The sequence below is a fragment of the Narcine bancroftii genome, chromosome 12 (genome assembly GCF_036971445.1).
Source record: "Narcine bancroftii isolate sNarBan1 chromosome 12, sNarBan1.hap1, whole genome shotgun sequence".
NCBI lineage: Eukaryota > Metazoa > Chordata > Chondrichthyes > Torpediniformes > Narcinidae > Narcine > Narcine bancroftii.
The window spans coordinates 72289222-72314926 of record NC_091480.1 but is presented as its reverse complement, the minus strand read 5'-3'; the positions used below and the strand labels follow the sequence as shown (position 1 = coordinate 72314926).

Genomic DNA, 25705 nt, shown 5'->3' with positions numbered 1-25705 from the left:
GGACTTTGAGGCCAAGGAGACCTTTTGGCTTACTGGCCTTACCATGAGGGAGTAGTGCTGCACTGTTTTGGGTGGATGAAGCTCTCCATGCTCCCAGGCAGCTCGTCACGTGGCCGTTTACCTGAATATCCATCATTGACCTGGTGAGTTGATAAGGACTACCTTGGTCCAACATGATGGAGGCCAGTGTTGGGTCATTGGTTTCCAATGCAGCAGAGCATTCATGTGTTCAGTTAGGAGATGGCGGCATCCAAGATGGCGGCTCTCATGGGTTGTATGCTGCGCTGCTGCGTATCAACGATGGCCCCTAAGATGGCGGCCCCCACGACTCGCATGTGGTGCTACTGGCTCCTGGGGATGGCAGCATCCAAGATGGCGGCCCCCACGGTCTGCACACGGCGCTGCTGGTTGGTTTGGATCTACAGACCTTCGCATAGTGCCCCTTCCTCCCACAGCTGGAGCAAACTGCATCTTTCGCTGGGCACCGTTTCCTTGGGAGCTTGCCAGGCTGCAAGAAGTAGCACTTTGGGTGCTCACAAAATACAGCGGCCATGGTCAGGTCGCTGATGGGACATGATGATGATGGCGGCATGGCCCAAGTTGGCGGCACCTGGGGCAAGCACGAGGTTGTCGTGTTGTTGGACAAATAGGCTTCCATGTTGTGAAGAGCCTTCTCCAGTGTGCCTGCCAATTTGACTGCCCTCCACAGACTGAGCTCACCTTGCTCTAGTAGTCTCTGACAGATGAATTGGACCTGATGCCTGCAACAAAGGAGTCTCTGATCAGAGACTCCGTGTTCTCCGCGGCCGTCACGGCTTTACATTCGCAGGCCCGTCCAAAAGTTCACAGGGCCTGGAGATACTCAGTGCTCGATTCCCCGGGTCGATGTTTTCGGGTCACCAGGAAATGTTTTGTGTAGACTTAATTTAATTTTTTCAGGTACTGGACTTTCAAGATGTCCATCACTTCCAGATATATCGCGGCACCCCTGATCATTGAGTACACCAGGGGTCCGACCTGAGAGTGTAGTCCCTGTAGTTTGGCTGATGATGCCTGAAGGAACGCCTCAAAGCAGTGCAGCCAGAGTTCAAAGTTGGTAGAGGCCTCAGGCGATTTTCAGCTTCTCTGTATTCAGGATCTGCTCCATTGTCAAAATTTTTTATTGTGAATAAAATTGATACACCATTAATAACTCCAGAACACTGGAAGTTATGGAAAACTGACAGGCTTTTATTCACAATAGAATGGAGGCACATCCATGCTGGTCAGCTGTCCTGAGTTGGGGAGGGACTGTGGAACAGTCACCTTTATTCAGGAGTCTGTGAGTGGAACCACAGGTACAGTCAGCCAATGGGCGTGCCCCGACAGACAATGATTTACCACAGGGCTAAAACACAAAAGTCTATAGACACCGTGGATGAAGTAAAAACACAGTGCTGGAGAAACTCAGCAGGTCAAACAGTGTTACCATGCTGAATTTATGTCTAAATTTAAAATTCAAAAATGATTTTGTACCATTCTGTCCCGGACATTAATTGTGTTATTCATATTGTCCTGACAAAGTTCTAACCAAGTTTCCTCTTGAATATCTATTTTAAAACTTTTCTCCTAACTTTGTCTTGACTTATGGACTCCTGGTTTATACATTCCTTTTTGCAAAATTGTATACATAATTGAAATAAACTTTTTAATATTTATATCTGTCATTAATTGTTCTAAACAACTTTGTTCAGGTAATATCAATAATAACAAGATAATAAGAGAATATTGTATTGTTTTGTATTCAATACAAAAAAAAATTGGGAATCATATTTACAAATTGTAGGAATTAAGTTGTAATTGCCCAACCTGAACCTTCCGACTTCTAAAATTAAGAATATTAAGATGTTTGATTTTATTAAATAGTTTTAGTACATTTTATAAATACTATCCCTATCCAGATGTTTTCTTTCTTTTATTCCTTCTTTTCTATCAGGCTGTTGGGGGGAGGATGGGAGGGGAAACATTTTAAAAATCACAATGTATTCATTTTTCATTGTTTTTGAATAATTTTTGTATGTTTTTAATTCATATGTGAAATTAAATACAATTTAAAAAAATAAATACATTAAAGTTTAATTTAAAAATTCTTGCACCTTCTGCCCAAAGGAAGGTGGGGAGAGGGGAGGACAGAGAAACAACTGGGGTGGGAGGCAACCTTCCCTCTAATTTTTAGCAGTGTGTGCAGAAATCTTATGTTGTGCAATTTTTTTTCTCCCCATGACAAAAGTCTGTGCGCACTGAACGCTTGTGCAAATGCAGACTTGAAATTGTTTCAAGATAATTTTGGCACAGCCCCTCTCGCATGGCCAATAAAACTGTATTGGCATGTTTGAATAAAATAAAAGTATGACTGCATTCTACGAAGTAACGTATTTAATGTATTAAGTATAATTTCTGTATTAATCCCTACATTATTTTAGGTAACTACCCTTTTGTACGCACATTAGTTTCCTTTGTGTGCTGGTTGCAAACCACGTGTGCGCGCGCACACACCCGCACAGCTTAGAGGGAACAGGGGCAGGATGGGTCTTTTGGTATGTTGGCACCTTTCCCAGGACAATGGGAGGGATAGACAGTTGGTCAAGGAGAATTGGTTTGTGTGATGGCCTGAGCTGCTCTCATTCAGGGCATAAACATCAGCACTTGTTTAAGGAGCTCCTCCAAAAGTGGTCAGAATGAAAGACCTGTGCATTCTCTTGCAAATAGTCTGGATTTACAAGGACATGACTTTTAAGGATGTTCAATTCCAATTGGGCACTTTTGTGGAGGTTTTATCCTGTAACTTTCTGGTCTACAATTACCAAGCCCCCAATGGTGCCCTGACTATGACCCATACAGGGGCATGTTATCCCCATTGGTGGCCTGGCTATGCCCCATACAGGGGCAGGTTATCCTGGTGTTCAGACTCTTCAGGTCCTGATTGGATGATTCAAGACTGTCCACCAAATGTATCTTTCTCTCCCATGTTTATAACTAACAAAAATGCCTTCAATTAATTTTGAATAAACTCCAAATTTTAATACCTTGTGTTTGTCCCACCAATTAATTCTTAAGTAATCATACCTCAGGGGTTGACATCCACAGCCGTTGCAATGTTTAGAAGAAATAGAGAGGCCTTAATCAGGTTAGAAGGCTCTCCATTAGCTAGAAAGGCTCCCAGCACCAAGGCTAAGAACAGGTAACACTCTGGGGCTGAGCGAGGATACAGAAGAGCCCTCTACAACCCTCCTTGGACCTTCATCAACTTGCTGCAAACTCCAAAAAGAGGGAATGAAGGAAACTTAAAACATTTACTATAGGCCCTTTCATGCCAGGTCTGGAGGCCGGCTACAAATACGGAGGGAAAACATAAACTTACCTTTCATGGAGCAGGACAACTGGTGCTGTAGCGCCACCTGTCGTCGTGGCAGAGCAATGGCTGTCTTCTCTACCCATAATCCTCCATGCAGTTGGAACCACCCTGTGGTTCCCAGAACAGTTCCAGCTGCATGGGGAATTATGGGTAGGGAAGACGACCATTGCTTTGCCACGTTTTGAGCTGCAGAGAGTGGCCCCGAAGGTCAAAGTGGCATAGTGAGGCTGTCACAGCCTGCACCAGGCGCCCCCTGCTTTGATGGCTCCTGCTGACCGCCCCTGCCTTGAGGGGATCATGGAGGGAGAGGGGTGAGTGGGGAGATGTACAGTCGGGTTTTTCTTTGCATGAAAGGGGCCCAAAGACCAAGCTGCTGGGGATGAGCTAACCAGGCACTTGAAAAACCAGACATGGAATAGAAAGAGTCAGCAAGGTCCTGTGAAGTGAAATTCATGCTTGACAAATTTAAGATACTTTTAAAAATGTTAACAGCAATGCAGACAAGGGGAACCAGAAGCTTCAGTAATTCAAGATTTTGAAAAGATATTTTGTAGGCATCTCACAAAAAATTGTTGCATAATGCCCTAGCTTAAAGGATTAGGAATTGCATGGATAAGAGATCAGCTTTAGGACAGAAAGCAGAGAGCAGACGTAAATGTGGCTTTCTCGGGTTGGCAGGATGTACCATTTAGATTCCATAGAAATGAACGAAAATTAATGTGGATCCCTTACAGTCCGAGGGAGGAGAAATTACATTGGGAATAAGATAAGGCAAAGAAATTGGGGGATATGTTTCAAAATAAGGAAGTCAGATATTTAGGACTGAGATGAGGACATAGGCACACAGCACGGTAACAGGCCCTTTCAGCCTACAAGCCCATGCTGCCGAATTACAGCCAATTGACCCTCAACCCCGGTACATTTTGAACAGTGGAAGGAAACCAGAGCACCCAGAGGAAATCCATGTGGACATGGGGAGAATGTACATACTACTTACAGATAGCACTGGGTTCGAACCCCAGATGCTGACATTGTAACAGTGTTGCATTAACTGCTACGCTAACTGGCCTGCCCCAGTTTTGCTCTGAAATTCTTTCGCGTTTTGAGTCTAACCCCAGAAATGTGGTACTCAGTTGCTGTGCATATTCAAAGTTGAGATCGATGGGAACATTTGTTTTGAAGGCACCTCAGTGGGAAGGGATGAACTTATGGTAAGCATTCATCTTGAATGAAGTCATAGGTTGAAGGGACTTTGGGGATTATTCCTCCTCCATGTCTTCACTCCCCAGGCTTAGCCCCTCCTTCTCCTTTGAGATTTGTTTCAATCGAGAGAGAAGCAATGATGGTGTGGGGGGGGGGGGGCGGGATTAATAGAAATTTGTTTGAAGAAAATGCTTGTGGGGCACCACCAGCCACTTTCTTCCGTGCTCCGATTCAATCCCAATGGAAATTTGATCTTCCATTAAAACTGTTCAGTCACCATTGCCTCCTCTTGCTTCCAAGCCCCAGTACTGTTTAAAATGAATATATGTAATTGACCAAGAGGTTTAGCCATGTTGAATCTAAACCTCTGCAGATACAGCTGCTTAATATCATACAATTCAATTGAATAATCAAATCTTTCACAACGTAATGTTTGGGAATCAAAAGGGTGTGTGGCCACATACCCGTCTTGTCATGACCAAAAACTTTCAAAGACAAATAAGGGTAAGTACATTTTTCACAACATACCTCTGAGAACATTGGTAGTTTTTTGGCAAAATCCACAACTCTGGTAATGGCTGGGGTGATAATCCTGGTGAACTGGCTGAAAGCTTCCAGGTCAACTTTATCTCCTTCTGCTGTGGTCATCATTGGAGATTGGCCAATGTCATCTGGCTGTGGGCACAGAATTTAATCTGTTAGAGTCAATGTAAGAATCTAACTGGAGTAAGTTGTGAACACTTTCTGTAGAGGAGGACCAATACATCCAGATAATGATGAACATGGTGTCCAGGAACTCTCCAACCGGATGGCATTAACATCGAGTTCTCCGGATTCTCCCTCCCTTTGTTTTCTTTCTTCTGGCTCTCCACCCCCTTCCCTCTCCATTCCCTCCCTCCCTCCCCCATTTGTTGGTGTGCCCTCCCTCCTTTATCCACCGATTACCTCCTGCCTGTGGGACTGTGCATTTTGTTCAGGTGCCTGCCAACATTTGTTTATACCCCAATGAAGGACTCAAGCCTGAAATGTTGGTTATGTATCTTTATCTTTGCTATATAAAGTACATTGTTTAACCTGCTGAGTTTCTCCAGCACTGTGTCTTACATCAAAATAATGAGCCCTGAGTGGTCTTTGAGGACTGAGGCTGTTGGAATTGAAAATGTGCTGGTGGTAAAAACTGATTCTCTCTCAGTTTATTTTGTCTTTAATTTCAGGCCAACTCTCTGAAGGATTTTCTCTTGAATTCACCAAAACAACAAGACTTACTGACAAACACTTTTATTAGAAGTTGACAAAAATAAATGATCAACCTGCAAAAGGAGTACTTTTTCCCCCCTCAAATGCCTCAGCTCAAAGACAATCGACACCCTGTCAAAGATGCAATGATGAACGGGGAGAAAGAGAACGCTCTGCTAATGGGGGTGAAGGATGAAGGTAGGAGGGGGCCCTGTGTGGACAATGAGCCCAGGCAGAGGTGAATCAGAGTGCTGATAGAGGACTGTCAACTCCGAGTGAAAATGCCCTCCATCCTCGTTTCCTCTTCGTCACTGCCTGGAACCGACAGACCAGAGAAGGAAATCTGCTGCATAATTGATTCTAGTCTGGATTTCAATCCAGGGTTGAAGGATTAAATGAGCACTTAATTCCTTGTTAATTAACAAGGAAGTCGAGCTTTGCAGTAGTTTCAGCAGGGATTCCGCACCTCTGTTATTTATTACTTTATTTTTTAATAGGTTGTTTCTGTTTTCAATAACAAATATGATCATATAACTGGACCATGTTATACTACACCGCCAGTGGGCTGATAACGCCTCAAACCGTGCATCTTGGCGCCTCACAGTTTGGCGGGCAGCAGCCTCCTTTGAAGAAGACCGCAGAGCCCACCTCACTGACAAAAGGCAAAGGAGGAAAAACCCAACACCCAACCCCAACCAACCAATTTTCCCTTGCAACCGCTGCAATCGTGTCTGCCTGTCCCGCATCGGACTGGTCAGCCACAAACGAGCCTGCAGCTGACGTGGACTTTTTACCCCCTCCATAAATCTTCGTCCGCGAAGCCAAGCCAAAGAAAAAAGATATAAATAATCCATGGATTATATACATCATGGGTAGAGCATTGCTGATTGGCAGGAAGCAGAGATTTGGAATACAAGGATCATATTGTGATCAGCTGCCAGTTGCTAGTGGTGTTCCACAGGGGTTGGTGTGGGGGTCAATTCTTTTCAGGTTGTACAATGATAATTTAGATTGTGGAATGAATGTCTTTGTGGCCAAGTTTGCAGATGATAGGGAGGTGGGTGGACGAGCAGGTAATGTAGAGGAAAGACTGAGGCTGCAGAAGGACTTAGATCAGAAAATGGGCAGAGAGGTGAACAAATGAAATATAATGTTGGAAAGTGCACTTTGGTAAAAGGGGAGAAAATCGAAAACCCCCAGATGCAAAGGGGCCTGGGAGTCCTCGACCAGGAGAGCCTGAAGGTAGACTTGCAGGTTGAGACGGTGGTGAAGAAGGCAAATGCAATGCTGGCATTCATTTCAAGAGGAATAGAATATAAAAGCAGAGATGTGAAGTTGAGACTTTATAAGGTCCCGGTGTGACCTCACCTGGAATATTGTGAGTAGTTTTGGGCTCCTCATTTAAGGAAGGATGTGCTGATGTTGGAGAGAGTTCAGAGGAGTTTCACCAGGATGATTCTTAAATTTTTAAATTTAGACATACAGCTTGGTAACAGGCCCTTTCGGCCCACAAGCCTGTGCCACCCAATTTGACCTACAACCCCCAGTGCATTTTGAAGGGTGGGAAGAAATCGGAGCCTCCAGGGAAAAAACGGAAGAACGAGCAAACTCCTTACAGACAGCGCAGGATTCGAACCCCAGACCTGATCACTGCTGCTGTAACAGCATTGTGCTAACTGCTATGCCAACCGCGCTGCTGGGAATGAAAGGGTTATCATATGAGGAGTGTTTAACAGCTCTTGGCCTGTATTCATTGGAATTTAGGAGAATGAGGGACGATCTTATTGAAATATTTTGAATGTTGAAAGGCGTGGACAGAGTAGATGTAGAAAGGTTGTTTCCTATGGAGGGCACATGTTCAGGATTGAAGGATGTCTGTTTAGAACAGAAATGCATAGGAATTTCTTTAGCCAGAGGTTGGTAAACCTGTGCATTTTGCTGCCACAGGGGGTTTGTGGAGGCCAGGTCATTGGATGTATTTAAGACAGAGACTGATAGGTCCTTGATTAGCCAGGGCATCAAAAGTTATGGGGAGAAGGCTGCGCAGTGGGGCTGAGTGGGAAAATGGATCAGATCATGATTAAATGGTGGGGCAGACTCAATGGGCTGAATAGCCTATTTCTGCTTCTGTGTCTTATGGTCTTATGGTAAGTAAAGCAGTGGTCAATACTAACAGTGGCCAGTCTGCAGTGTTTGCCTCTATAATGGAAGAGAAACTTTGACAGACAACTACACACAATATTGTTAATGTGAATGACTCTTTCCTTCTATTGGATCTCTGTCTCTTCTGCCTGAACAGTAATTAGTTCATTTGACTTTACATCAATGGACATTTATCACCTCAGAGAAGTTCCTGCATCTTTCCTGGAAATGGCAGCCCTCCCAGAGCTACTGTAACAGCAGATCTTCTGGTACAGACCCATGGAGAGTGAGGAGCAGAGAAACAGTGCTCCCGTGGGTTCCAACTACCCAGTCAACTGCTGTCAGCTCTGCTCAGGCTTTGAACAGAGCATTAAAGGAGACAATGTTAGTTTCATTTAAATTCCGGCGACCGCAGGGCCTGCACCCAAGATCGGCAGCAACCATGAGGAGTTCTAGACTCCTGGGGAGCGGAGGACTGGCACAGGGCACCAGAAAACAGGGAGACCATTCCCTGTCTGAGAAGGAGAAGCTGAGGTGACGACCACGGGACGGTGACCGCAGTGGTGGACCATAGAGGATCTAAGGGCTGCTGATGAACTGAGGCAGGGAACCTATGGAGGCTGCAGACTTCTGGAGACGGATTCAAAACTGGCTGAAGGTGTGCCAGGTATCAGAACCAGGATGCGAGTGGGTGCTGAGGGTGCTGAAGAGTTCCTGATCGTGTTGGAGGTTCAGATCTGGAGCTCGGGTTGCCGATGGTTTGGACTGGACTCTGTGTGGTTGCAGGGGCTGCGGAAGCGCTGGAGGTGAATCTACGGACACCCGGTGACTGAGGAGACTCTCTTTTGCTTCGCTCTCTCTGACTGTAAGAGGTACTTCAGCCAATTTCAGCAGGCAAAAAGGAATTTCATGTAATATGACATTGTTTTATGACAATGACAACAGATTGAATCTTGAATCTTGTGATGCTGAGAAACAGAAACAAAGTGAAACACAGTCAGGAGCCACGGTGGCCAATTCAGGACACTTTCCCCCCTAATTCTGGACTCTCAGTGGAACCAGGATACCAGTGTGAAAGAATGAGAAGGAAGAGACAAAAAGGAAGCTTTATGTCCCTGAGGAGGAGTCATGAAATGAATCCCTAACAAAACATAACAGCAACTTTTTATTGGTCTATTGATTCCCAGAGTGACCCTTTGTGTTGAGGGTTGGCAGGAGGTAATTGGGTGAAATTGCTCGATCTAAAGGGCCTCCAGTTCTTGGTTTGGACATCCTGAGGAAGGACTGAATGTGGGTCATTTCTAAGAAAATATTGGGAAGCAAATCCAGGTATTAGAGCAGAGTAACATCGGACGCTTTTTCCTACCACAGTGCTTAGTGAAGTTTAGCACCAGGGATATTTGATCTCTTTGGAGGATTTTACAGTATCCATGGAGCTCCTGGAAGAACACAAGGAACGACCAATATTTATTCCTCACCCAGTCAATTATATTATGTAGCTATTATTACATTATAATTTGTTAGTTGCTGTGTGGTGATTGGTTGTTAGTTCAAAATGATCTCACTCTGTGCAGAGTGCGGTGGGAGATCCCATGTTTGCGAACGATGCTTCCGTAAATGGAATCATTCTTCTCTTTAAAGAATGAGAAGATTGAGAATTCTCTGAAAAATCATCTGTACAACAGTTAATTCTAGTTCTCAAGAGCTGGACCCCCAGAAGTAATAAATCAGAGGTCGCTGATGTAAAACCACAGCAGGACATGGGTTAATTTCAACAGGTGGTCACTGACACATCTAGAATCTCTTTGCTGTCCTTCCCAAAAAAAACCCCATGAACCCAGGGAATTACGTGGGAGAGCCTGATGGGCAATGGAGCCAAAGCAGGGGAAAGCAGAAATAGCAGCTGAGGAAATTCCCCCAAGAATAATTAAAATAATTGGTGTCAAAATGGCTTAGAATTAATCCTCTTACTCTGCCCTTCAAATGAACTTTTGCATCTGAGCCCTCTTCAGGCTTGGGTGCTCATGGTCTCTGGGTGGATTTGGAGACCGGTTTACTCTTCAGCCGTGCTCATTCATTGCATGGATTTATGACTGGAGATTTCCTGGTCACTTCAGCGGGGATTGGATACACTGATCACGAGAAGGCACAAGACAGCAGAAATAAACTTTATTTCCTACATGTACAGTAGAAGTCCAAAATCCAGATGCCAGAAATCCGGACCACCTGAGATTCCGGATTTTTTGAAAACTCTCAAAGTTTAGCGGCCCTGAGCGCCACAGGTGCACAGTGGCAACAAGTGACCACACTTATCACAAAGAAATTCATTTCTATACTGTATTTTTCTTCTACAATGTTCACTTTTAAACACAATTTGAAGCATTACGCACTTTTTATGTAGTGAGAATTATTTATGTTTACATTTTTGTCAAATGTTGACTATTTTTCTTTGGAACTGCTCGTTTTGATAAATGAAGCATGCTGTATTTGCTAATGAATAAACAACCAAAATTTATTCCTCCTTAACTTTAAATTTTAAAAGTACTGCCGAAGAATCCAGAAAATCCAGACTGACCAAGTCCATGAGCAGTCCAGAGTTTAGGACTTCTACTGTACAGTGAAACACTGATAATTCTCAATTTGACCATTCAAGAGCTCCAATGGTTTGACATTCACCACCTGAAATCGCTTGGGTTCTGGCTGTAATGACAGAAAGCAATGACATGGACTGGTGCATCTGCCCAAATTCATGCATTTTAAAAGGCCCCAATGATTTCCAATGATTCTTTAGGTGGCTTCCGCTGTCCTCCCCACAGCACTGATTCCCATGCTCCCTGACCATTTGCTGGGGCCTCAAATCCTGTTCTCACCTCTTCCCGAATGATCTGCAGCCTGGTTCCTGCACTGTCTTCAAAGTCTCCCAGTTTTGTTGGCTTTACACCCTTGAAACTTAGTCCTGTTTCCTTTCAAATATACTAGGGTCTTGTTACCTGCATCCCCCATTAAACATCAGGTTGAATGGAAAATTAATTATCGTGCTGTACAACACTTGGGGAAAAATAACATCTGATAGTCTGGAAAATCTGCTCGTCCATCCTCATTGTAGAGATGAAACAAAGCGTTACTATTTTGTGTCCAGGACATCTGAATCCGGACATTTGACCAGCGCTCTTAGTAACAATGAATACTTAACCTTACCAGAAACTTCCGTTTCTGCTTCCAGTGGTTGCCCTGCGCATTGGTTGTCATGTGTGCATCTGTGGCAACCCGGATCAATTCCCATTCATCGCCGGTGGGCTCAGGCCTGTTCTGCATGGTCTTCACCACTTCCTCTCGCCGTCGCTTCTCCCGGTTCTCCTCAATCAATTTCCTCTTGGCAATGCGCTTGCTCTCATCCAACACCACTGATGAGGAAGGAAAAAACCCACCCAGTCAGTTCTCTGACACATCCATGGAGCCCAGTGCAGACTTGAATCAATGGTGACAGAAACCATTTGACACCCAATAATAAAACTCACAGCACCTGAAATGGTTCAATTTGGGTTCATTTACTAAGTGATACAACTTAATGGCTCAATACTTCAATCCCAGATTCATATCAAACATTGGGATTAACAGTTGTTGAAAATGGGAATCTTTGCCTTGAGCTTTGGGATAGCATAGGGAGACACTTTGAGGCAGTGATACCAATGTGGTGACTCCTCCTTTCCTTGCACCGGGAGTACAGGATAGAAGAAGGATATACTGGGATATACTGGGAGCAGATCTTCAAGCCTGCTCCAGCTGTCAATAAAATCAATGCGCATCTGACCTATTCCAAACCCAAAGTCTGTCTGTTTCTGCAGTGGAGGTCTCTGTATGTGTGAGTCCTCCCTTTTACACCTGGGACCTGGGGTGAAGAGTGTTGCACCGAACGGTGCCTTGTGATTGCTTCCTGAGTTGCTTCACCGACACTCCAGCTTCCTGTCACTTCTGTGTCTGGGAGGAGATGGTGTACCACATCTTTGTGGAATGTGTGAGGTTGCGGCCTCTCTTCGCCTACCTGAAGGGGGTTCTCCTCAAGTTCTGGTCCCATCAGCCCCCACGTTCCTGATCTATGGCTGCCTGGTGTAGAGGGGGATTGGACGTTCAGAAGATCTCCTTGTGGGGTTACTGTTGGGCCTGGTGAAACTGGCTATTCACAGGTCGAGGCGGTGGGCAGTCGAGGGGTGTGGGGCAAGCTGACTTCCTGCCCCTCTTTCGGGGTTACGCTCATGCCTGTGCGGTGTTGGAGTGGGAACAAGCTGTGTCCGAGGGGACGGTGGCCGAGTTCTGGGAATGGTGGGCCCCCCGGGGGATCGTGTGTGTGGTCGATGGTGAAAATCATGTTTTAATTTGATGTGAAATACTGTGTAGTAGAGAGGCAGTAGTGATTACTGCTTATTGTGGGTTTTTGCCACGTTAATGGTTTTAAGTTTAGCTCTGCGTGTGCTTGTGTTTTGTAATGTTGTAGTTATAGTTTTAAATAGTTTGTATGTTAACATTTAAAAAAAAAATCTGTCGGCCTGGGATTCAGACTGCACAGCCTCCTGTCTGGGCTGCAAAACTCCAGAGATGAACAGCTCTCTGAGAAAAGAAATCCCTCCTCACTTTTGTCGGTGATGGCACACCCACCGACTACCAAGCAGCTGGACTCTCTGCATCTAGTAGTGCAATCCAATCCACACTTAGTTTCACTGGCGAATTTAGTGCCAGGGCAATGTGGCTCTTACTTGCCAGGGCTAATTGGGAGGTTTGCCCCCAGGGAGGTTTAATGGCTTCTGTAGGTGTCAGTAGGACTACCCCCAAAAAGGAAATGGGATGATCGTACTGGAATACAGTTCATCAAGTTCATAAACCCTTGGAGGACCAGGGAACAGCTTCTCTTGATTGGATTGGGAATTTTACAGCAAGCACTGACAATCACGGATCAGAGACAGTGCCTCCCATTGTTTTGCAACATTACGATACAGCTGTTGTTCATTCAAGTTCACAGTTCCTTCCTGCATTCCCCCGGCTGAGTGCCTTGGAAGACCGGCTGCATCCGTGATGTTTTCCTGTTTCAAAGTATGCTCTCCTACACAAAATATTAATTCCGTTCCACTCTCCAAAGTTGCTGCCTTACTTGCTGAATAATTCCAGATAACCTTGCTTATGTAGCTGAGGCAAAACAAAGAGACACTACGGCAAAAATAAGTAAAAAGATGATGCTGGAGAAATATATACCTAACGTAGTGGGTTTCAAAGATGCACTTTTATCTTTGCTACATAAAGGACACTGTTTGATCTGCTGAGTTTCTCCAGTGTTGTGTTTCTACTTCAACCACGGTGTCAGCAAACTTTCATGTTTTACTTCTTGCCTAAAAAATCTGTCCTGCAGAATATTGCATGGAAATTTGTGAAAAAAAAACATGGTTTATACAGATCTTAACACTGGCTTTGTCTACCAGCACCCCTTTGGAATTATAGATATAACTCGAGCAGAAGCTGGGGATTCCCCATGGAATAAACCAGCAGGACCTTCACCCTGCTCTTCCAAAGATGGCAATTCACCTTTAATGTCTCAAGGTCGGGGCAATTCACCATTAATGTCTTGTCGGGGCAATTCAACATTAATGTCTCAAGGTCAGGGCAATTAATGATGATCCATATCAATCGTGTGCACATCCTGTGAGTAGATTTAAGAGGAAAAATGTCTCTCCTCAAAAACCTGAAGCTGAAGAAAATAAATCTACTTTCAGCTTTCTTTAGATGGACTTTAACTAAACAGAACGACAGAAATAGAGCAGATGGAAAATTTGGAGGAGGGAATTTAATCCCAAGGAAATGCACTTTTGGAAATCATTTAGGGTAGGAACATACAGTAAATAGCAGGGTATTAAGGAAGTTTTTAATTTAATTTTTAAATTTAGACATATTAAGAGGCACTTTTGGCCCATGAGTCCCTGCAGCCCAAACACACCCAATCAAACTACACCCCTGTACATTTTGAACAGTGGGAAGAAAGCAGAGACCCCGGGGAAAACCCACGCAGACATGGGGAGAATGTACAAACTCTTTACAGACAGCTTGGGATTCGAACCCCGGACCCAATTGCTTGCACTGTAACAGTGACGTGCTAACGGCTATGCTAGCCATGGTGGACAGATGGACTTTAGTGCTCAGGATGACAGTTCCCTGTCAGTGGCAACACTTTGCAGGGAAGGTGGTGAAGAAGTCAGATGCTATCAAGAAAGAGATAGATGTCACAGGACTTGCACCACCAGGTTCAAGAACAGTTGCCACCCCTCAACTACCAGACTCCTCAACAATTAACACACTGAGACTCATTTAAGGACTAACTTTCCTCATTATTAATTGCTGAATATTTATTTTTCTGTATTTGCAGTCATTTCTTTCTTCTTGAGTGCAGTTTACAATTACTGATTAATAGAAATCGGCCTGCAGGAAAAAAGAATCTCAGGGTTCTATGTGAATGTACCCTGACAATAAATTTGAACTTTGAACTTTCCTCCAGAGGGAGGAAATAAAAGTTGAGACATTTTGTTGCAACTTTACAAAACATTGTTTAGTTTGAACTTGGAGCATTGTGTGCAGTTTTGATTGCCACACTGGTGAGGGCGTAGATGAGATTTGCCAGGATGTTTCCAGGATTGGACGACTTTAGTTACAGGGGAAAGACTGCTTACACTGGGCTTTTCCTGGAGCAAAGGAGCCTGGGGCTTGATTTGATCGAGTTTATAAAATCAGGTAATGCCGATAGTCTGGATTCTTTCATGGCAGGAGAATCAAAGACAAGAGAGCATAGGTTTAAGATGAGAGGAAGGATTTTTTAAGGGACTTGAGGGGAAAGTTTTTTCAAACCACAGAACATGACTGCACAGAAACAGACTATTCTAATCGGTGTGAACTATTATTCTGCCTAGATCCACTTACACAGAGAATGATTACTATCTGGAAGTTGCTGCCAGAGGAAATGGAATGCAATTTGTATGTTTAACAGACTTTCGACAGGCATTTAAATCAACAAAGATACGGAGTTAATGTGGACAAATGTGGTTGGTGTAAATGGGAAGAATGGTCAGCGGACGAGTAGGTTCATTTCTGTGCTGAACAAATCTATGACTCGACATTCAGAAATACCTCTGTTTAATTCTCGAGCAACCATTTGATACAGTAGCTTAATGATAATGTTTGTGGTCTAGTGTTCCAGAGGTCTGGGTAAACTGAGTGCATAGCCCACAGATTGGTATTTAAATTCAGTTAATTAATATGGAATTAAAATAGCGGTGATAAAATTGTTGGACTGTTGTTTAAAACCCATCTGGTTCACTAATGGTTTCCAGCTCTTAACTGGGCTGGCCTATGTGTGACCCAAAACCAACAGCGATGTGGCTGTGTTAACTGGCCTATCAAACGACAAGGGCTGAAGTTGAGAGGCAATCAATAAATGCTAGCCTTCCGTGCTCTTTATTTCTCCCCCCAGCCCTTTACTTTGTCCCAGTGGCTGAACTGCTGATGGCTTCATGAGATGGGGGCTCTCTGTCACCGTGTTGGTTCAGTGCAAGCACAGAACACGTCAAAGTAATTCTATTGTTTGTTTCCTTCAGTTAACTGACATGATCACATCTGCTGAGCAACAGCTGGCCCAGGGACTAATTCAGATTTCAAGCATTATTTCATGCATGAAGGGGGAAAAAAAGGATTTGTTCAGCCAAAGGAATCTAACCAACTTTCTGAAAAGAGCTCATATTACAGAACAACAGGCTCATTGGGAGAGGGGTAGGATTCAGAGTTTTCAGACCAAGTTTTAAGTCACTATAAAATCTGTCATCTAAATGAGAGCCTGATCTAGATTTCCAACCTGCCACACATCAACCACCCCCTTCTCACCCTTTCAAGTGGATATCATGACCCGATGACATGACAGGTTACTGGAAGCTCCGAATACAACCAGTCGCTTTTCCAGAGACCCACATAAGGCTGCAGATGCTGGAATCTGAAGCCAAACATATTCTGCTGGAGGAGCTAGAGTGGGTTGTAGAAAATGGGGCGATGAGTCAGCATGCAGGAGGAAGGTCAAAAAATTGCCTGAATTCAGATTTCAGATACATTGTCAGAGCACATACATGACATCGCATACCACCCTGAGATTCCTTTACCTGCGGACCAGGCAGAATTGCCACTTATTGGTTGATGCACCATCAACTTTCATGCTGAACAATAGACTCATTCAGGGACTCAATTTTGCTCAGTATTTATTTCTGAATATTTACACAACTGCATTTGCAGGTTTTTTCTCTCTTTGAGAACAATTCCCTGTTACCGGTAATTAGGAATTCTGCCTGACCCACAGGGAAAAGAATCACATACATGGTATGTGATGCCACGTATGTACTCTGACAATCAAATTTGATCTTTGAATTCAGCGGGTCAAGCAGCGTCAGTGGGAGAGAAAAGAATGGTTGCTGCTCCGGTTCGAAATGTTGGCCATTGCTTTTCTCCCACCGATGCTGTTGACCCGCTGAGTTCTTCCAGCAGATTGTGTTTTTCTTCAATCACTTCTGTGGATGTTTTCATCAGTTTATTGATTGAATTGTTTTGAATTGTATTGCAGCGTGGCTTCAGTGGCCTTCAGTCTAAACCTTCCTCCAGCAGGTGCCAGCTTTCACCAACGCATCTGTCTTGCTTCTCACTCTGTCTGGCACGAGCTCCAGAGAACTTGCGCCAGAGGGCAGAAGCATCCCTCACTTTTCAGATAGAACATGACTGTTTACATTTCACCCATTGAGTTCAAAGTTCAAGTTCAAAGTTCAAATTGATTGTCAGAGTACAAATATGACATCACATACCACCCAGAGATTCTTTTCCTGTGGGTCAGGCAGAATTCCTAATTACTAGTAACTGTCAACTGTTCTCAAAGAAATAAAGAACTGTAAATAAATTGACTGTAAAAATGCAGTGTATAACAAACCCTTGCACTGCAACTGAGAGGCAATGAGGTCCTGAGCAGAAATTGGCTGCAAAGTTGCATGATTGTCACAGGAAGCTTGGAGTAGGCTCCCAATCCATATGATTCTGGGATCTCAGTGACCAAACTTTCTTGTTCTATCCCAGGAGATTCTTCATCTAAATTTAATATTTCTACATAGGTTATGTTCAACATGAATTATGAGATGATCCATGGTTTACCCGATCTTGGAGATTAGCGCAGGCAGCATTTGGCCGGTTGTGGAGAGTGAAATGTGTTCATTTTTTCTCCACCTCGTCTCATATCATGGAGGTGGTTTGGCTGCTGGCTATTCCCAAGAAATTCAGCAACTTGCCATTGGAGAAGCTGGGTTTGCACAGAGTGGTGAAAAGGCTGTGTCTTCACCCAGTAGGGAAATCATCAAGAGCTGAAATCCTGGAGAGATTTTACTCATTGAAGCTTTTTGCATTCATGCCATTCTCAAATCTTAACACAAGTAATGGGGGGGGGGGGGGGGGTTTGCTCAAGGTGAGGGGCAAGGATAGTGTAACTTGGTTCTTGTCCATTACAACATGAAAAACATAAAATAATTTGAGCAGTAGGCTCAATGGTCCACCAAATCTGCTACAGCTTTCAATAATCACAAGATTACCAGATATAACAGCAGAAGTAAACCAATCAGCCTGTTGGCTCTGCTCTGCCATTTGATCATGAGCTGATCCTTATCACTTAGCCCCACTTCCAGGCTTTCTCCCCATAACCCTAGATGCCCTGACTAATCAAATACCCATCAATACACCCAATGACCTTGCTTCCACTGCTGCTTGTGGCAACAAGTTCCACAGTAATACCTTGAAGAAGGGTTCAGGCCCGAAATGTCAGTAATATATCTTTACCTCCTATGGACACTGTGAGACCTGCTGAGTTCCTCCAGCTCTTCTGTGTTTTTTTTTAAACTACAATCACAACGTCTGCATTTTCCTGTTTCACACCTTTCAATAAAGTCATAGTCGCTCTGATCTTGGTCTCAGCTCCATCGTGTCCTGCTTGATCAGCCACGAAAGCACACCATTGCTTCCACTTCCTCGGGAGCCTAAAGGAATTCAGCATGCCCCCAATATCTCTTATCGATTTTTACAGAAACACCATAGAGAGTATCCTGTCCAGATACATTATAAATTGGAACAAGAATTTCTCTGTACAAGACTGCCAAGAAATTGCACATAATTTTAAACACAGTTCTGACCAACACTCAAACTGTTAGGTGGAGGTTTATGAGCTTGAAAACATGCATCACCAGATTCAAAGACAGTTCCTTCTAGCTGTTACCAGACGATTGAATTACATCTCACATCCATAAAATGGTGATGCCATTGCATTGCTTTAATATTTAATTTTCATTTTTGTAATTGTTTTAACTGAAATTTTCCTCTGTTACACCATACTCCAAATTTATGCCTTATTTTGGAATTACCTGTTGTACTAAGGGTTGTCTTGCCAGGATAGCACGCAATACCACATTTTTCACTGTACAATAAACAATTACATTTAATTCTGACTCCCATATGACCCAAACCTCTGTCTTTCTCAATTTGAATATATTTCCCCCTTCAGGGAATTCTGAAGATTTATTACCACCTGAGAAAGGAAGGTCACCTCATATCTCCCATAAACAAGTGACTCCTTATTCTGAAACTAAGCCCTGTTGATCATATTCTCCCGCAGTGGGAAACATCTGTTCATTGTCAAGTCTCTTTACAGTCTTAAACATTTCAATGCAATCACCTTTCAGCTTTCAAAACTCCACTGAGTATAGGCCCAACCTTTCCTTATGAGCCGACCCTTCATAATGAGACTTAGGCACATGGATGTAAGAAAAATAGAGAGTTAGGGGTGTGAGATAGGGGAAAATTCTTTTGTTTTTGTGGCGTTGCTTCACACAGGTCAGCACAACTTCGTGAGCTTAAGGGCCTGCACTGAACTGTAATGTTCTATGTTCTACGAACCCAATGAACCTTCTCTGATCTGATTCGAAACTGGGTGAAAGATAAAGGAGACCAAACTGTATGCAGTATTCCAGGCAGTGTCACTAATGCCTTGTAAAGTGCAGCAAAATAACTGGAGTCTTGAAGGAGATTTGATGGCATGCTGCACTGATAATTCTTGGTCTCAGTCTAAATCCAACACAGACGTTGGATGAGAGCACATTCCTGCCAGGAAAAATCTTGTAATTTAGACAGCTGGTCCATTAGGACAATAGGCATGGCTAAATAGTGGAGCACTGTACGACTAGTGCCTGAAAACATCGCAGAGGTCCCTGGCTTTTAGCAGGTCTGATATTGAGGCAACTCTTCTGGAAGCTTAGAAAGGCTGTGTGTGCTTAACTTCTCAAATGATAAGGCTTGTACACATTGAATATCTTGCAGCACCAATTTATTTTGCGTACAAGGGGCTAAATTCAATAGTTTTTGTGAGAGGATATAGAGACCAGAAGGACTGCTAAACCCTGGTCATTGATCAGAGTGTAGGAAATGCACCAACTTTGTGTTAGCTGTTCATTATTAAGATTTAAGCAGCCAGTCAATACTTAACTATACCGTTGACTGTGCAGACAAATAAATGGGGCAGAGAGTGGATGGGGGTGATTGTAGGTGAAAGCAAGCCTGTATCTTTGGCTGATGCTTTGTGACTGAAGAGTGCATTGGCATGTATTCTACATCAGAACCTGGTTTTAAAATACATGAGAGAGGACAATGAAGTTCTGTGGGAGGAGATACAAGGTACACGAGATGTCCTCCATCGGCAGAGGGCTCAGAAGCCTTACAGTGATCAGAAGACAGTGATAGGTTGTGGCCAGAAGCTGGATGCAGTGGGAAAAGTTCAATGATCTTGTACGAATGGGTTAAGGTTGTAGAAATGCAAACTGCTTTTTATGCACTCTCCATGTCAATGGACTGGGGAGAACAGAGGGGGGAAAAAAGTTAGGCTTTGACACTACCTGCAGCTTGTCAAAATGGAACAGTGTAAGGTGCAGGAAAGGTTTATTAAGATGTTTGCAGGAGGATTGGATCATCCACAATGTTGTCTTTCCTGACACTGAGTGCGTATTGTTTTCTTCCTGCAGGGTTTGACATGCAGGTGTCCTTCAGTAAGTTTCTGTGCCAAATGTTATGGAGCACCTTGTTCTGTTGGATAGGTGGCTGTCATAATTAATTATTGGGCAGTGGTAAAAGGTCCAGATTGCACCTGTGAGATTCACATTTGGTTGAGGTGGGCACAGAACCCCAGGTTTTTATTCAGACTGATTGAGATTGGTGAAAGGTGCATATCAGAGGTGTTGTGCATTGATCACTGATTATGCCTGATCAGGCCACTTAAGAATTACTGAAGTTCTGTGATGATGACCTCCTGCAAACATCTTAATAAACCTTTACACTGTTCCAAATTTACAAGCTGCAGATGGTGTCAAAGCCTAACTTTTTTCCCCCCTCTGTTCTCCCCAGTTTGCATTTCTACAACCAGAATGGAGGTGTCATGACCGCAGCAAGTATGTCAGCAAAACTTACACTCCAAATTAGTTGGATGCTGAGGGATTTGGATTTGGTCTGCAGAAGAGTGGCTACACAAACATGTAATCAATGGCACCCGGGTTCCTACCATCAGCCCGAAACCACCACAAAACCAATGTGCTTTTGTCATGGAAAGTGTCTGGCAGAATGCAGTTCGTTACCTTTGAAAAGGAAGTCACTTATCCAAGATGTGAACATTGATAGCTTGCCCAAAGGTTCAGCAACATGAAACAAAAATAGAATATCAGAGACTCTTACGATCCATCGCCATGCCGACGGCGGTACATTTCTTGAATCGGCAGAGCTGGCATTGGTTCCTGGTAATTTTGTCAACCACACAGCAGCCATCATATTTACAGGAATAGGCAGGGTGTAAGTTTTTCTGGATTGTCCTCCGGAAGAAACCCTAAAATAGAAGAGAGAAGTGTAAGAAAGGGGAAACCGGTAACTGAAAATTCCAGGGCATCAGGATATAGGTGGAAGGAAGCAGGGGGGGATGTACAATTGTGCCAAAATACTAGTGACTGATACCATGTTAAAGAATTAGAGGTGGCAAATGCATGTGCAGGAAAGTTTTCCGAAGCAATATATACACCGTGCTATCACAGAAGGGGCTATACTTGACTTCCACATTGGAAATGAGGCTGGGCAAATGGGTGAGGTATCAACTGGAGCGCACTTTGGGACTGGCGACTGTAATTCTATTGATTTGAAGACAGTCATCTATGGGTTTTACACTGCAGGTGTGTAACAGCACAATCTAGGAATTTTGCCACTACACAGGCGGTCTAAAAAGGGATGTGCAGGAGTTTTGAGTCAATTCCTGCACTGCAATTTATCATGCAGGACCCCTACAACCTTTTTGGAGGAAGCTTGCAGAGTAAATAGTACCAGAAAATTTTGTTGACGGTCAGCTAGTCGACTGCACGTTCAACCCCCGGGACTGTTGCAATCAGGCACTTGCAGTCTAAAAAGGTGTCCGGTGTGAACGATCACACAGGGAGTAATTATGTTAATTTTTCTGTTACTTTCCCAACATTGCAAGTCTAAAAACCATAATAGAGAGAACAGCTCCTCAAGTTAAAGTTCTAAATTAGAGGAGGGCAAATGCAAATGGCATCCAATGGAAAGTCGCAAAAGTTGATTGGGGGAGACTTTCTGCAGGTAAAGGAATGTCTGACAAATGGGAAGTTTTTAAAAGTGAGTGCGTATAAATTCTTGAGAGACAGCATCAGATTTGAACCCAGGTGGCTGGTGCTGGATTACTGTTGCGTTAACTGCTACATGGAAAGCTTTCAGCATTTTCTGTTTTTAAAGACCGATCATATCATTAGTCTCCACTTTCCTCTCTGTCCACCATCAGTCTTGACTCTCCAGTAGTCCTGAAAACCTATCTCAGCACTGAACACATTGAATGTCTGTTCCATAGATTTCTAAAGGTATAATGTTTCAGAGAAGAAATGCCTTCCCACCTGCATCTCAAATGAACTTCCCTTTTTTATTTTTTTTAAAACATTTTTAAAGCACGGTAACAGGGCCTTTTGGCCCACGAGTCCATGCCATCCAATTATCCTAGAGACCCCGGTATGTTTTGAATGGTGGGAATAAATCGGAGGCCCCAGGGATTACCCACGCAGACACAGGGTGTAATGCGTGTCGAAAAAACCAAAGACTTGTTGATCCAAACCAAAGCTTTTATTAACTGAAAGACTGGAGCATATCACAAATAGGTCGACCAGTCCAGAATGACCTGGTCTGGCTAGGAGCAATCCTTTAAGACCTGCCAGTAGGTGTGGCTACACTCTCAGCCAATCACAGTCATCCTACACTATCATCTGTACATATGTACATAATCACATTGGTGATAGAATGTGTACTATCACACAGGGAAAATATACTCTTTACAGACAGTGCAGAATTTGTACCTAGTCAAAAGCACTGTAACAGCGTGGCGATAACCTCTACCCTAACTATGCCCCCAACTGAGACAATGCTTCTTGTTTCTAGATTACTCCACTAGGGTAATATCCTCAGACTATCTCATGGTGTGAGAGTTTTACAGTAACAGGCCCACCTCATCCATGCTGATCAAGACTCTCCTTGAGCTGGCCCCACTCGCCTGCACTCGGCTAGTTTCCTTCTATATCTTTCCTATCACATACCTGCCCAAATGTCTTTTGGATGTTGCAATTCTACCTGCTACTCCTCCTTCCACTCATACCACATACCTATCACCCGCTGTGTGAGGAAAAAAGAGACTGCTACTAAGGTTCCTTTTGAATCTTTCCCCTCTCGCCATGCCTTCAAGTTTTAGACTTTCCTATCCTGGAAAAAAGACTGTGACCATTCGCTTTACCTATGCCCTTTGGTTTTACAGTATATACAAGCTCAAACCTTGGCCTTCTATGCTCCAGGGGAGAAAGACCCCAGCCTATCCTGTTTCTCCCTATGACTCGAACCCTCTAATCCTGGCAATATCCTTTCCTCGAGCCACCTCAGGATCATATATGCTTCAATGAAGTCACCTCTTATTCTTCTAAAGTCTATAATCACACAGATCTAATGTCTATAATATGACCTTAAAAAATCCTATTCATCTAATGGACTTGTGCACTATAACACAGGCCATGAGTTGCTCCTCAAGTTCAAATTCCTTTAACTGATTTTGAAAATGCTGTTATTTTTATTTTAATGACTCAATTTGTTTGATTTTTCTGTGATGTTCAAAAGGATAAAGTTTAATTTGAGACTCTGTGCAAATTACTCAGCAAATTAATGTGGGGTTGTACATTTCCTGGGATGTGAAACTTCATCATTAAAAGTAATTGAATTTGTAACAAATTATATTCTGCTGCACACTGTGGCTTTACCATTCATTTCTGTCAGTAATTTGTGCTGTGACTTTTATCACAGAAAATTGTATTTTATTTGCCAAAACAATCACAAAGGAAATGAGAGCAACACTGAAGGACTTAGGTTAATGGGACCAAGAGGAGAGTAAACATATAACCATTCATGATATAATCTTCAAAACACCATTTATATTCGGTTACCTAGATGGTAAAGTAAAAACACGATGCTGGAGAAACTCAGCAGGTCAAACCGTGACCTTTATAGAACAAAGATAAAAGATACATCACCGACGTTTCAGACTTGAGCCCTTCATCAAGGTATGAGCAAAATTTCGGAAGGCGCCCAGTTCGGGTGAAGTGCTTAAGCCTGAAACACTGGTTATGTATTTTTATCATTGCTACATAAAGGACACGGTTTGACCTGCTGAGTTTCTCCAGCATCGTGTTTTTGCTTCAATCACGGTGTCTGCCGACTTTCATGTTTTACTTCTAACCAGGTGGCAAATTTCTTTCAAGGAACTTCCTCAAATTTTAACATTTGTTCATCTCTTTAAGTAGTTCCTACCTTTCTCAGTTTTAATTAGAACCACAGAACGTTACAGCACAGAAACAGGTCTTTTGGGCCTTCTCGTCTGAACCAAACTATTTTTTCTGCCTAGCCCCACTGACCTGCACCCAGTCCATAGCCCTCCATCCCTCACCTATCTACGTACCTGTCCAAATTCTTCTTAAATGTTAAAATTGAGCCTGCATTCCCCACCTCAGCTGGCAGCTTGATCCACACTCCCACCACTCTCTGTGTGATGAAGTTCCCCCTAAACTTTTTCCCTTTTTCCCTTTCACCCTTAATCCATGTCCTCTGGTTTGCATCTCACCTAACCTCAGTGGAAAAAAACCTACCTACATTTACTCTATCAATACCCCTCACAATATTAAATCTACACCCCTTCTTCTTCACTCCAGGGAATAAAGTCCTAACTTGTTTAACCTGTAGCACGATCAATGGCCACCCGCAGACATGAAGCAAGAGAGAAAGGCTTTATTGATGAGGAAACCCAGACATGCCTCTACATGTTGCTAGCTCACCCCCAAGGCAGGCATGAGGGAGAATACTAGGGCTCTTGGCCGTTATTAGGGGATCTTATGGGGAGGGTCTACAGGTACAGAGGGCTGGCCAGCCTAACCCAGCCCAGAGAGGACATGCCCGCAGTACTGTGTTCCACCAGATTCACCCTTCCTTTTTTGAATGAAATCTGGCAGGGTGATGCGGGGCAATGTCCATTGGCATGAGTCTTGCAGTCTAAAGGTTTATCCACTCTGGTCATTTTATTCGGCGCTGAGATCTCCGAAGTACTGCTGCCTGTATCATAGGTTCCAGCGGAACGGTGGCTTGTTCGCTCGACTGGGTGTTAGAGGGCTGAACAGTGTCCATGTCTACTGGGTCTGTAGAGGGTGGGGAATTTATAACAGTGGTGGAGGGGCAGGGGGGGTGGGGAAGAAAAAAATCATGGGGGGCTGTATTGGAGATGGATCACTACTTCATCTGTCAGGGTGATCCCTGAAGCCGACTAGTTGCCGCCCAGGGTATTGGGTGCACCTCCCGTGCTGAGGCCCCCACTGGCGCCAGGTCCTGGATAGACACTGTATCGTTCTAGCCGTCCGGGTACCTTACCAGCGCATACTGGCGGTTCACATGCAGGTGGTCCCCTTCCTCAACCAGTGGGTTCGCCTCGTGTGTTCTAGCATGCTTCCAGACCACCAGCGTGGTTCCCGACACTGACCTCCTAAGGAAGGAGAACAATCTTTCATGGGGCATTGCATTAGTTGCCATGCAAAGTTGGGACCTGGTGACATGCAGTGCTTCTGGAAGGACCTCTTGCCACTGGGATACGGGCATCCCTTTCACTTGAGGGCCAAAAGGACTGCCTTCCAGATCGTACCATTCTCCCTCTCCACCTGCCCATTCCCATGGGGGTTGTAGCTGGTGGTTCTGCTCGTAGCTCTGCTCCTGGAAAGGAAATATTGCCACAACTCCTTACTCTTGAAGGCAGATTCCTGGTTGCTATGAACATAACTGGGGTATCCGAACAGAGCGAATACTGTGCGGAGTGCTTTGACGACCATGGATGTGGTCATGTCTGGGCAGGGGATGGCGAATGGGAAACATGAGTACTCGTCCACGATGCTCAGGAAGTAGATGTTTCGATTCGTGGATGGGAGGGGCCCCTTGAAGTCCACACTGAGGCATTTGAAAGGGCGAGTGGCCTTGATGAGTTGGGCTCTCTCTGGTCTGTAAAATTGTAGCTTGAATTCTGCACAG

The 25705-nt window shown here is 44.0% G+C and overlaps 1 protein-coding gene across 6 annotated transcripts in view; it reads right to left on the bottom strand.

Annotated features, from left to right (window-relative positions):
* LOC138747523 (thyroid hormone receptor alpha) overlaps positions 1–25705 on the bottom strand; it is a 471266-nt gene that overhangs the window by 8912 nt on the left and 436649 nt on the right. For 4 of the 6 annotated variants that reach the window (XM_069906806.1, XM_069906805.1, XM_069906808.1 and 1 more), the window contains 3 exons: positions 20792–20939; positions 11174–11379; positions 5126–5272 (listed from right to left, as the gene is read on the bottom strand). In XM_069906806.1, coding sequence (XP_069762907.1) covers positions 5126–5272; positions 11174–11379; positions 20792–20939 — 501 coding nt within the window. Of the gene's footprint in view, positions 1–5125; positions 5273–11173; positions 11380–20791; positions 20940–25057; positions 25170–25705 lie in introns of all 6 variants that reach the window. The other 2 variants (XM_069906810.1, XM_069906804.1) reach the window with 1 other exon arrangement.